Source organism: Populus euphratica, unplaced genomic scaffold (assembly GCF_000495115.2).
Source record: "Populus euphratica unplaced genomic scaffold, PopEup_1.0 scaffold22.1, whole genome shotgun sequence".
NCBI classification, from domain to species: Eukaryota; Viridiplantae; Streptophyta; class Magnoliopsida; order Malpighiales; family Salicaceae; genus Populus; species Populus euphratica.
Genome location: NW_011499863.1, coordinates 561,541 through 574,689, shown reverse-complemented (window position 1 = coordinate 574,689; position 13,149 = coordinate 561,541). Strand labels below are relative to the sequence as shown.

Here is a 13,149-nt window from a genome sequence, read left to right as displayed (position 1 = left end):
ATGTGTTGATATTAAAAATAATTTTAAAAAAATAAATTTAATTAAAAAATTATTTAAAAAATAACTATAATCGAGGTTAAAAATAATTTTTAAAATATAAAAAATTATTAATATATTTTAATAAAAAATTCATTTAAAAAATAACTATAATTATATTACCAACCAAACAGCAACGATAACAGTACTGTCATGTAATACAGTGACTTGCTTCCTATAGTAATCCATCATTAATCTATTGAAAATAACAAACACCAACGATAACAGTGCTGTCGTGTAATATAGTGACTTGCTTCCTAAAGTAATCCATCATTAATCTATTGAAAATAATTTAAGCACTTTATCTTTTTTAAATTTTATTTAATATTATAGTTGTAATTGTTATTAAAATATTTTTTATTTAAAAATTTAATAAAATAATATATATTTTATTTTTCAAATATTAATAAAACAAAACAATTTAAAAATACTTAAAAAACAAAATTCATAAAAAATAAGGTGCAACCGACAAACAATATCTCTATGCACCCAAACAGCGCCTCCAATTATTGAACAAAGAATCTTTAACTATAGAAGCCAAAACGTGGCATCAGCGAAGACAAAGCAACGACTCAACTACTCTGTAATTGCCACATGTCAAGATCAAAGCCACGTCATTGTCCAAGTCATTCAGTAAACGTCAAACTTTCAAGGGGGCGCATTGCACGCTGTGGCGCATGGTAGATTGCCACGTAAGGGGCCGCCATGAAGAAGCGGATAAGAAAGGCCCCACCGCTCCCTTCCTTCTTTATAGGTTCCCCATGATAAGCTTAACCCATGCAATCTGCATAAATACTTTGACCACACTCCACCATCGCCATCAATGCTCCCTCACCCTTACCTATCCTCCACGTGTTCCCATTCACCAATCCACATTTCTACCCCTAAAAATATCTTACCATTTTCTTTTCAATTAACTCGTACTCTATTACTCCATTTATTATTTCACTTATTTTATTTAAGACTATCTGCAAATTAGTATTTTATTTATTTATTTTGGAAGTTAGACTTAAAATATATCCCAGCCAAATTTTACAATTAAATCTAAGTACTTTTCAATTATATTTATTTATATCAAAATTGGAGATTATTAAAGAATTACTTCAAATTATCTTTTTCTTAAATTGAAATTTAATATAATAAATAGAAGGTAAATTTGTTTACCATTCCAAGCTTTTGAAAGTTAAAAAATAATATTTATTCTTAATATTATTAACCTACAATAATGATGCTTTTAACTAAATCTTAACCTTTTTCTTAAGTTAAAATTAGCAAGATTTTCTTTTTGTAAGAAAAATAAATAAAAAGGTATTAATTTTAAACGGTGTTAAAGTGTGGGAATAAAGAGAGCACAGTGAGATGGGTGGTAGGGGATAAAGGAAGAAACTTTTGTAGTTATTTAAGATGGAGATGCCATCATTGTCAGCAATGTAATAAAAAAAGCGAGTGAGTGGGAAGACCACGCTGCCTTGGATTTTAGCCCACAGAAAAAAGAGAGAGACACTGGTGGAGACTTGTATACAAAGAAGAGAGATCGGGTAGTGGTGAAAAAATGGCAAGCATGCAGCTTATGAGAAAGGAAAATGCTATTGTTCATGAAGTTATGCAAGATAGTCCAAAAAGTCCAGAGGCAAGGCTGGGAATGAAAGTAGAGGATTTATGGGATGTGCAAGAACCACAGTTAAGTCCAACTGAGAAACTTAACGCTTGCTTTGAGAGTATCCCTGTCTCTGCTTTCCCTCCTGCTCCTTCTTCTCAAGGTAAATAAATAACAGATACCCCACTCGAGTTAAAGTTGTAAATTGTATGTTAAAAGCTGTGGATTATGATGATCATGATCGGTTTGGTTGTCTGGTTGGTGTTTATGATCAAGAGTGGAACTTTCTTTATACCCTTTTTGTTTTGTTTTTTATGAAGTTTTTCTATAGAAAGAAGATTTCCACGTGATTATTTTTTTTTGTTTTATTTGGTCCTGTAGTGATCGAGATAAAATCAGACACCAGTCTAGCAGAGGCTGTTCAAATACTTTCAGAACACAAGATTCTTAGTGCCCCTGTGGTGGATGTTGATGCCCCTGAGGATGCTAGTTGGATTGACAGATATATTGGGATTGTTGAGTTTGCTGGGATTGTAGTCTGGATTTTGCATCAGGTTAGTTAGCTAGCTGGCCAACCTTGTTTTTCTGTTTTGAGTAATGAAAGTGATTCAATTTCCTTTATTGTTCTGTTTATTTTATATTAGAAAATTGGAAGAGGAAAAATATATGAAGGCAATCTTGTGTATTTGATTTGTTATACAGTTTGAAATGGCTGATAATGACATTGATCATTAACAAGCATGTGTAGAGACAGATCAGGAATCACGTGTCTGATTTTGAGAGAATGGGATAGACTAAAGTTTTGTTTTTCTTTATTTATTGATGTTGCTTATGTTCCTGTTTGTGCTTTTTTTTTCTTAATTCATTGATGTGGCTTATTATCCTGTCTGTGCTTTTATATAAGGCGGTAGCATTGGCAATTTCTTTTCTTTTTAGCCTGTCAAACTATGAGAATGAGATGTATGGTGCCTTTTCTTTTAATCTTGTGTTCTGGAGATCTTGTCTGAATGGGAATTGAAAATGGGATTTTATGGTTTTTTCTTTTTTTTTGGACAGTCGGAACCTCCATCACCCAGGAGTACAACCCCAGGATCAGCTCTTGAAGTAGCTGTTAATAGAGTGACCAATGCAGCTAATTTCGGGATCTTGGGCCCTGAAGATGCTCAAGCAACTTCTGGAAATTTTTTTGAGGCACTGACTTCTTCTGAATTCTATAAGAACACAAAGGTTTTCGTTCTTTCTTTGCTGATAATGTAAAGCTTGTTAATCTTTATGTTGCATTGGATCCTCCATGCTAACTTGAGACCATACAGGTTCGAGACATTGCAGGGTCATTCCGTTGGGCACCATTTCTTGCCTTACAGAAATCAAACTCCTTTTTGACCATGCTTCTGCTGCTTTCAAATTACAAAATGAAGAGCGTTCCGGTGGTTGATCTGGGTGAGGCGAAGATTGACAACATCGTCACTCAGTCTTCTGTTATTCATATGTTAGCAGAATGTGCTGGGCTTCAATGGTTTGAAAGTTGGGGAACCAAGAAACTTTCTGAAATTGGTCTTCCCCTGATGACCCGTGATCATGTAGTCAAGGTCCATCACTCTTTTTCCTTAAAGTTTCTTTATGAGGATTCAGGGTTACTTGCATTCATGCTCATCTCATGCATTGGTCATTATATTGCGTTTAACAATGCATGGGATGAATTGTTTCGCTGTGTGTGTATTTATGTTGACTACTGGGCCATTGAGTCTTTGATCTGGCCATGCAAATAAATTGAGGAGGTAATGGCACATTTGAAACCTTGGTCTTAACCAAGACCAGGTTTTTCTTGTCGGCAAGCACTCTCCATTTTCTCGTAGTGAGTTTTTAAAGCAAAATGATATGTTGTTTTGAAGATTTGTAGGTTAATGATAGTCACCTGAATGGTCAGTTACCTGTTTTAGGTGTATGAGGAAGAACCAGTGCTCCAGGCATTTAAGCTGATGAGGAAAAAGAGAGTTGGAGCAATACCTATTGTTGATAGTAGCGGTATAAAGGTTGTTGGCAACATAAGTATAAGAGATGTCCAGTTCCTTTTAACTGCACCAGAGATCTACCACGATTATAGGTTTGTAGCTCCACTTTTTCCCAGCACTGTGGTTAGTTTTATAGTTCATTATCAAAATGTCCTGTGTTTTGTAGTTCAAATTCTTAAGGAGCCCTACAATATGCTTGGTCATATTGGTTTTATCAAGATTTTGGTGATTATAATAAGCTGGTATTCAGAGTCAATTTGGAAGCTGATGAAATTGTCTTTCATGAAGATCAATTCTCAACAAAGCTTTTTTTGCAGAATTTATTTGGTTGGGCTCGAACAATTTATTTATTTTCTTCTTTTTGCTGAGTCATATGTTGGTGAATCCATGAATGTCTTCGGGTCATGTGCTCTAAGAAGTAAAAAAGAATTAATAATTCTTTAAGCTGAAGTTTTTAGGATCTTAGTTTAGCGTCAATCTTTTTCCCATTTAAGTACACTCATTTGAAATTCTTTGACAGATCTATCACAGCGAAGAACTTCTTGACTGCTGTTAGAAGCTACTTGAAGAAGCATCAAGGAACCTCACCTTTTGTGAGTGGCATGATGGTATGCACAAAAAACCACTCTGTTAAAGAATTGATTATGAAGCTTGACTCTGAGAAAATCCACCGCGTATATGTTGTGGATGATGCTGGGAATCTGGAAGGGGTGATCACATTGAGAGACATAATCTCAAGGCTTGTACATGAGCCCTATGGCTACTTTGGTGATTTCTTTGATGGAGTGCTGCCATTACCTTTGAACAGTAGAGTATAAGAGGCAGTAGAGTGCAAGGGGTTTTATAATGATCTTGTCATTCCCTAATAATTGACGGTGTTTTTCAAATGTTTTCTGCTAATCTCTTTCTGATTGTTGGATACCCAGTAAATGTGGTGGTTATAACATAGGCGAGCACCCCTGTAATTAGTTCTCCTCCAACCCGACGTTGATGTATCACAGAACTCGAATTTGAGCTCCTTGTGTGTTAAAATCAAACAAGCAGGACTTCTTCTGCTTGTCCTTTTTAAATTCAACGCCAAGTTTTCCAAGGAGTAAATTGCAAGTTTTTACAGTTACTTCCAATTATTTGTTGTCTTGTTCCATTTGTTTTCTTTCCATTTATATCTTGGTGGTGTTTCTTATGCTTTGCAATAAGGCAGCAAGAATCTGATATGCCGTAATTCATTGTTCATGAGAAATGGGATTTTCTTCGTTGAAACAACTCCAGTGATCTCTGTAAGGTGGCTACATTCCACATCGAATCCAAAAGTTCGTTTCGAGCAAGAAAGAGTAACCTTTTCTGAATGTCTCATACGTGGGTAAAGGCATTTTCTCCTCAAGCAAAGAATCGAATTTAACCTTTGTTAATTGTCCTCTTCAATGGTATCTACACATTGTTTCCAGTTCAGGCCACCAGATAGATAACCATTTTTAAAGCGAAGACAGACAGGTTCCCTCATCCATGCTAGGTCGAGCCTTCTTGTCGCTGCATATGGGAGCAACAACATCCACGGGCATTCCAATGTGACAGCACAACCGTTGTCTTTTGGATAATCGGGCAAAGATAATATTCATGCATCATTCTCATCCGTTTGAATCTAGATCTCATCACACCAATCCATTGGTGTAGAGAACGAAAACACCAGAGTTGTTCGCATGTCTCCGCTTAATATGGGCAGCGGTGCTTTTGCATCTAAGGCAAACAAGTGATGTAACTCGTCTAACCAAGAGCCATGCCAACATTTTGCGAGGGCAATTAAAGCACATAATTCCATTCGTCATGGCATGTTTACTGGTCACATTTCTTTGGAAGCATGCGGGTCATATGCTCCACATGCTCAGGAACCTCGTGCCCCCAACCAGGTTTGAGTTCAGCTAAGTGACAGAAGGACAACGATGAACCTCCTGCCTGAAACCATTACTGAAAGGGGCCTTTTCTTTACAGAAACTTTGTGGTTGCAGACAAATTGAATTATTGATTCGGAAGTCACCTTAGGAGTAAGGACATTAAAAAGAGAGCACTTAGTGGAGCAGGCAACTGAGACTAAAATTTCCTCTCAGAAAGTGTGTGAATGCCAACCAACGTTTTCCTCCTTTCCCTTGTTCACTTTGCTACAAACATTAAGCTTATGCTCAACATGTCAGAAGTGACAGAGAATAAAAGCTAAAAAAGTTATAGGGTGACTCGGATGCATCAAACTAGAAAGCTTTGGATTCTCAGTCACTGAGGCCTCGAGTAATTTCTCCAACCCAATCACTTAGCCGCAACCATTTTCATCAGGAATATGTTTCTAGGGATTTCTTAAACAGAAATGTAAGGAATCTGACATAAGATTGTGCCAATCAACAATTTATAATCCATAATTTAAGACCTGACAGCCTATTCTCGAATCATCCGTTATTGGACTCAACTACTTTCCCGCTACATGATCATTAAGTGATTCTAAGGAACTCTGAAATATCTAATACTCACTTTGTTTGACTGTTCTATGTTTTCCAAAAGAAAATCTAGTTCAAAACTGCCAACTCAATACAATTCCCTGAAGGAGCTTTTCACGTTTTAAGCACTGCCATCTTTCAACGGCACATTCTAGGTTCTCCCTCAGGACCTCCATAACCAAAATATAAGGTAGTTGCAAGAGCCTGTAATCACTCTTTCATTTAACACTACATTTTCAAGTGCAAAATCTAGTTCAAAATTGCCAACTTAATATAGTCTCCTTATCCCATCATGATATTGAATTCCAATCATTAGCAATACAAACTTTGGCAAATAAAATACAATAGACTGCTCAATCATTAGGAGTTTTTAAGTGATACTGATGTCAGAAAAGAAAGATAACATCTCTTAGCTTCGATCCATTACATGGACGTTGAAAGCTATAAAATTGCAATAGCCAAATGGTACACGCAGATTAGAAAAGCTTGCCGATGGTGATTTGGTGACAGTAAAATACATGAACAAGAAGGAATCCACAAGTAAAAAAACCTATGTTCTTTAATACATGTACAAAGTTTCATATAAAGGGATAACTGTTCAACTCAGAAGCCTGTGTTTAACGCATTACACTAGAAAATCCGAAAAGCATATGATCCAGATACAGCAAATAGATAAACCCTCTCTTTTTCTAATCCTTATGAGAACAAGTGCTCACCTGTTAAAAGAGTCGTGAATCCTATGAACTCTTTCTTCTTAGGTGGTGAAGAACAAGAGGGGTCCCTTCAAACAAATCAACTAAATAATTCTCTAAATCATCTGGTGTGTACTTTATGTATTTCCCAGCATGTCTTCCACTCTCTAGCTGACTACCAAACCTCCCCATAAATGAGCGATAAGCTGGTAGTACCTTTTCAGATATGGATATTCGAAGCTCTTCACGAAGTTGAGGATCCGGAACCTTCCAACCAGTCTGAATCCGATATATTTCCTCAAAGCACGCATTAAAACTCTTGAACCTTTCCTTCAAAGCCACTTTAGAGGCATTGTTGGAACTCCCACCAATCCCTTCATCCTTCAAGCATGACAAGGCCTTAGTCCAAGCAGCCCTCAGATACGCTGTGGCATATTGGCGTATTTGGCCACGGTGTTTGCGGACCCATTGTTCTCCCAAAATCTTTATAAGTTCTGAATCCTTGACTTTTTGCACCATGTACAGAATATTATTCATAAGAAATATATACTGCATCGCACCATCCTCATACAGTCTCGATTTCTCCTCAAGATTAGACTCCAAAGTCGATAACAGAGCCAACAATCTCCTTGTTATAGGAGCCGTGCTTTCTAACTGCAACTTCTCACCATCATAATTTTGCAATCCATTTAATTCATCATCATCATCGTTCTCCAAAAGAAAATTCAGGGTATCACCATAGTCTACAAGCAATTTCACATAATTCATCACATACCGAGTAAGCGGATGAATCTCTCCACCTAACATAGGCTTCCTAGAAGTCTCACTTTTCACAGCATTCTCAAACTCCACAAAAGTCCCTCTCGCCGCCCCTCCCAATCCATCCAACACTCCTTTTGCCTCACCATACACAAACCTATCCATAGCCATAGCCTCCAAATCGGGGAAAACATTTGACAAAGCATCATACATATCCAAAATCCTAAACAACTTCTCCGATGACCTCCTCACAATAGACACTGCCTCCGCAAAATTCAACAACTGCATCAAACACCCTTTAGCAATCTCATTAAAACAAACCTCCCTAGCCGAATCCGACCCATTAAAAATCACATCACAGAGCCTTCTCTCCCCACTCAAAAGAAGCCTAACACCAATCTTAACCGCCTGAACCCACTTCTTCATCTTCTCATCCAAGGACTTCCACTCTATCTTCTGCACTTCCTCAATACTCAACTTCTCAACACCCAAACTAGCCAAACACTCATCCAAAGCTTCCCTTCTCACACTACTGTAAACCTGCACACCCTCTTTCTCGTACCCGGATCGTATCATTCTGTCAGCTATCTCTTTCAATTCCATAACCGCCTCGCTATTAATCAAATCAACACACAAATCATCTCCTAAGCTCGCTCCTCTCTCATGAAAACAGACACTCTCGGTTTCCACTTCTCCAAAGCTCGCAAAATCCTCATCAATTTCCCCTTCATTTGCCGCAAATGAAAGCGAAACCCTCCTAATAGATCCATACAAACTCTGCGCGTCAAGCGGAACTGTATTCCTTATCAAAATATGCCTAAACTCATCTTCCAATCTCGACATAGCCACTTGAACCGCAGTCTCCGCCCGGTCCAAAACCTCCGAGTCAGGCTCAACTGATAAGTTATCTAACAAATCAAGAATCTCATCAACAGCAGATAAATAATCCCTAGTCTCCTTCGGTGACTCATCACAAGACACAGTGGAGGAGACGCCAGAGTCTGACCGGAGAATGATCTTCTCAGCTGCGTCTAACACGGAGGATTGAGAACTGGAAACAGTTTTGATTAAATCCGATATGTTCGATAAACGGTTATCAAAACTAGAAAGGATCAATAACATGTCTTCGCGCACGTTTTTTGTCGTGTTTAAACTGTTCACGATCTGCTGTGCAGTTGCCATGACGCGATCGTCTGCTCCGCCGCCTTCTCCTCCGCCTCCACTGGTTAGACTGCCTGTGGCGGTGCTGGTTGTCATTTGAATTTTTTTTTTCCGGGATTTGGTGGAAAGGGGATGATATAGGGACTGAAGTTATCTTATTTTGGTGACATTTTTTTTTTTGAAGCGAGGAAGTAATCGGGTGTTGGTGGTGTTCGGTTGGCCGGCCGGTCTGCTTTGGTTTTTCCTTTTCCTTTTCCTTTTCCTACATATATATATATATATATTTTTTTTTTTCTTGAGAGAGTTTGTTTTATGGTTTTTAGTTGTAGACAGAAAGAGAGAAACCTAAGAGAAGAGTGAAGAGAAGCGCTTGTGCTGTGTTGAGTGCGGTTAGAGAAAAGGAAGACTTATCGTGCTTAAGCTTGTTGAATGAAGGTTGATTGGGCTATGTATGTATTTACCTAATCATCCCTGTAAATTTCATAATATTTCACTTTAAAAATTCTAACAAGTCACGTTCAGCTTCAATCAATCGATGTTTAACGGACATGAATACGATTTCCTACATAATTTTTTTTTTTCCGTTGTGTTAAAATATTTTTAAAAAATATATTATTTATTTATTTTTAATATCAATATATTAAAATTATAAAAAAATATTAATTTCATATTTTTTAAAATAAATATACTTTTAAAAAATAAAAATTTTAACACACTCCATGCAAATACATAATTAATCTAATATTTTTATTATAATTTTAATTTGGAATCAAGATGGTTACACCATGTTTTCACAACATTTAAATTAAATTTAAGTTTAAAATGTTAAAAAAACACGGATTTTTGTTAGTTATATATAGTTATTTTTCATAAAAAAAAATATAAATGTTATGCAACTATACAATATTACAATTATTCTTTTTTTTTGTTCTTATGATGTTAATTAAAATTTTGAATAATTTTCTTGTCATTTTATTTCAATACAAGTAACAAGCATTACAAGTTTGAATACAATCATTCGTTACTAAATAATCAACAACAACTAATGATATTAAGAGATTTTGAAAATGTGTTTAAAATTACGGTAGAAAGTGTTTTTTATTAAATATTAATTAAAGTAATATTTTTATTTTTTATATCAATACTTTTATTATGCCAAACTTATTTTTAAAACACATTAAACCACAAAAATAAACCGCCCTCCGAGTATATAGAATTACTGAACTACGCTCGTTGTTTTTGTTTGTTTGGGATGGTGGACAGCTAGGAGAGTGCTGCAACATGGGCTGGGCTTGTTTTGAAATATACAAGTCGTGTTCTCCTCTCTACAGTGGTCTTGCGGGCCCATGTTGACTGCAGAAGAAGTTGAGACAAGAATTCAAGTTTGACGATGTAGTGGTGTCTGATATTTGAATGCAAGAGAGAAGACAGGCGACTGAGGTTATATCGGTTTGTTTTAATGTATTGATTTAATTTTATTTTTTTTGAAAAATAAAAAAAAAAATTATTATTTTTTTTTAAAAACCAGCATGACGTGGATGTGATAGTGTCTGCTGTTCGGAGACTTGGAGAAAGCTGGGTGTACTTTGGTTTTGAAAGTGCTGTGCTTTTTTTGGTGGGCTTGATTTTTGCTGTTTATTCTTTTGATTTGGTATGAGAAAATGGCTGTGATTAGAAGGTTCTCTTGGAGCTAAAAGTTGAAAGCTGGTATGGGCAGATCAATGAAGGGTTGGTTTTCCGATTCCAAGTCTAGAAGACATTGCCCTTTTCGCCTGTGTATTCCATTTTGATGCAAAATAGCATATGGGCATGACGAACATCTTCGGAAGATTCTATTTTCTAATCATCCATGGTTTAATTCAGGAGAGACTTTCTTGTCATTTCGACAAAATATAGTACGAGGGCTGTCCTAAATGTTAAAGGATGTTCTCTCTGTTTTTCCTTTGACCACAAAAACTCTAATAATAATAATAATTTAATCTCAATATGGACACCATTAATTCAATGTGAAAACTGGAAAGAGTCTCCAACATAAAAAAAAATTGAAAATTCTTGATCAATGCTATTCATGTTTTTGATGTAAAATTAAACGAGTTTGACGTAAGATATGATTGAAACTGTTTTTGAAGGAGAAAAACTAAATTTTCTATAATTTTCCTCTTTCCAATTTTTTTTTAATTATATCCTATGTCAAACTTGTTTAATTTTAAACATAAAAACACAGCTCTTTTTACTTACAAAGTTTATATAAAAATAAAAATCTTACTTCAGAATAAAGTTTGATTTGTTTTTTATATTTAAATTTTAAAATAGCTTTAAAAACTATCTTTGTTATTTTTGTAAGAGACTCGTAATTGATTTTTACAACTTACTAAATTGTTGTATTTTTTAAAATAAAATTTTGATTCGTGTTTTTTTTAATGCTAATTTGAAATAAAAAAACTCAAAAAAAGTATCCCAAATGTATTCTTTGTTTTTTTTTAAAAAAATTTTTTTTTTCCTAAATTTGACATGGAAGGCAAGATGAATATAAAATAAATCTTAATGTCAAAACTAGCATAAAAATATCACATTATTATAAAAAGAAAAGAAAAGGTCACAGCATTGTTTAATGTGAACAGAGAGACAAAGACAATTAAAGCAAAAATGTTAAGTCATTACTATTTTTATTTTTAAAATTAATTTAAAATTTGTCACATGAATAATTTTTTAATATTATTTTAATTATAATATTCAATTTAAATTTAATTGACAAATAAGTTGAATTCATATATTTATAAAAGTATAATATAATTCATTTTGCTTTTTATATTACCCTTATTATTTTTATTTTATTAATTCAAAAATATTTTAAAAAATAAATAGATAAATATTTAAAAAAACTAGTTTTTAATATAGTAAATAAGATGAATTGACATCGGATTTATTTTTTTCTTAATTGTTTTGAGACTGAATTTTATTTTAAATATTTTAAATAATTTTAAATATGAAATTTGAGAAGATTAAGCAGGGACTGTCACGATCAAAGGTATGGAGAAGTTGAAGTTACCTAATCATGCGAAGATGTTTAGCCTAATCACACCATATCAAACACATATTTAATTAAACACATTCAATGCTGTTAGGTTGTTGTATTCCTAATCAAACTCTAGTTGTGAACACCGACATCAACTTGTTTGCAGATCATGTCGTGCAACGTTTGCCATTGTCAAATCTCGATCCCCACAAATGCTGACCATTTCCTAGGCAGAAACAAAAAGAAATAAATCTTCGTCATTGCCCACCCAGCAGCCTTTCAACCACAGATACCGGCTACAGTGCTGTTTTGATTGAAACTAGAAACCGGAAGACTGTGCCTCTCCTCCTCCGTCAAATCACTTTCGTTACCTAACTTGGTTGCTGGAATTTGGGTTCCCACTTTCTTCAACTACCCGACAAGACTCGTGTCTTGACGAATTTGGTTTTTCCCCTTCTTTTCTTCTCTTTTAATTTACTTACAAATTAATTAATCGTTTGAAACAATGAACTAAAGCAAGAATTCGGTTCAAGACATGAGAGATTTATCAACTTTGATTTCTTGTAATGTTTTGGTTCTTATCTATTAACCAATTGAGTTAAGTCATTGTCTTAGGATAGAAACGGAGATAGTTGAAGTGTTTATTTTTATATTTTTTCAACTAATTCTTTTGTATTTTTTTTGTTCTAGAATACTAGCCATATATGTGCATTGAATAAACACCACACTCTTCTATTTTCAAGTCAAGTATTTGATTAATTTTTAAAGCTTTAATTAAGTTTTTCTTTTTTAAATGTTGAAAATTAAAATTTGATTTACATGATAGCGACTAGTTATCTTAACTATACTAAATTTCTAATTATTTTTCTGTTTGTGTTACCTTAGAAATTATTATTTTTTTAAATATGGTAACTTGCCAAAACACCATGTGCATGAACCAGCACTTTCTCCTTTTGTCTCCATGCAGCGAGTGCAGATTCAATTCCAAGTCATCGATCATGATAATTGATGAGTACTCTTATGAACTTTCGTTAATGAAGTCATTTACCTGCCAAACTAGATCATATTTTGATTGATGGATTGGTACGCCATGTTCGAGCAAGAATACGTCACGCTTCCCAAATGGTCAAAACAGGCTACTGCAAAGACTCGATTTGCACGCACAAGTCTTGGAGATTTTCAATGATATCATGGCACGTAAGTTTGAGTTTATTCAGTGATCTGTTAGGTTTTTTTGGTTGATATTACTAAAAAAATGGTTGTGTAAAAAGTATTTTTAATTAAAATTAATTTAATAACTATATATATTTAGTTAAAATTATAATTAAAATTAAGATTAAATAAAAAATAATTTAATATATTTGATTAAGAATACTTTTTAAATCGAGATTTATAT

The 13,149-nt window shown here is 34.5% G+C and overlaps 2 protein-coding genes across 2 annotated transcripts; one reads left to right on the top strand and one right to left on the bottom strand.

Annotated features, from left to right (window-relative positions):
• The first annotated feature begins 1,479 nt into the window (after positions 1-1,479).
• Positions 1,480-4,769, top strand: LOC105125328 (SNF1-related protein kinase regulatory subunit gamma-1-like). The gene is made up of 6 exons (XM_011025726.1): positions 1,480-1,796; positions 2,015-2,187; positions 2,690-2,860; positions 2,947-3,222; positions 3,574-3,737; positions 4,166-4,769. The coding sequence occupies exons 1-6, from the start codon at positions 1,589-1,591 to the stop codon at positions 4,461-4,463; spliced, it is 1,290 nt and encodes a 429-aa protein (XP_011024028.1). The 5' UTR covers positions 1,480-1,588; the 3' UTR covers positions 4,464-4,769.
• A 1,682-nt stretch (positions 4,770-6,451) lies between these two features.
• Positions 6,452-9,151, bottom strand: LOC105125327 (exocyst complex component EXO70B1-like). The gene has a single exon (XM_011025725.1). The coding sequence runs from the start codon at positions 8,831-8,833 to the stop codon at positions 6,863-6,865; it is 1,971 nt and encodes a 656-aa protein (XP_011024027.1). The 5' UTR covers positions 8,834-9,151; the 3' UTR covers positions 6,452-6,862.
• Between the last annotated feature and the right edge of the window lie 3,998 nt (positions 9,152-13,149).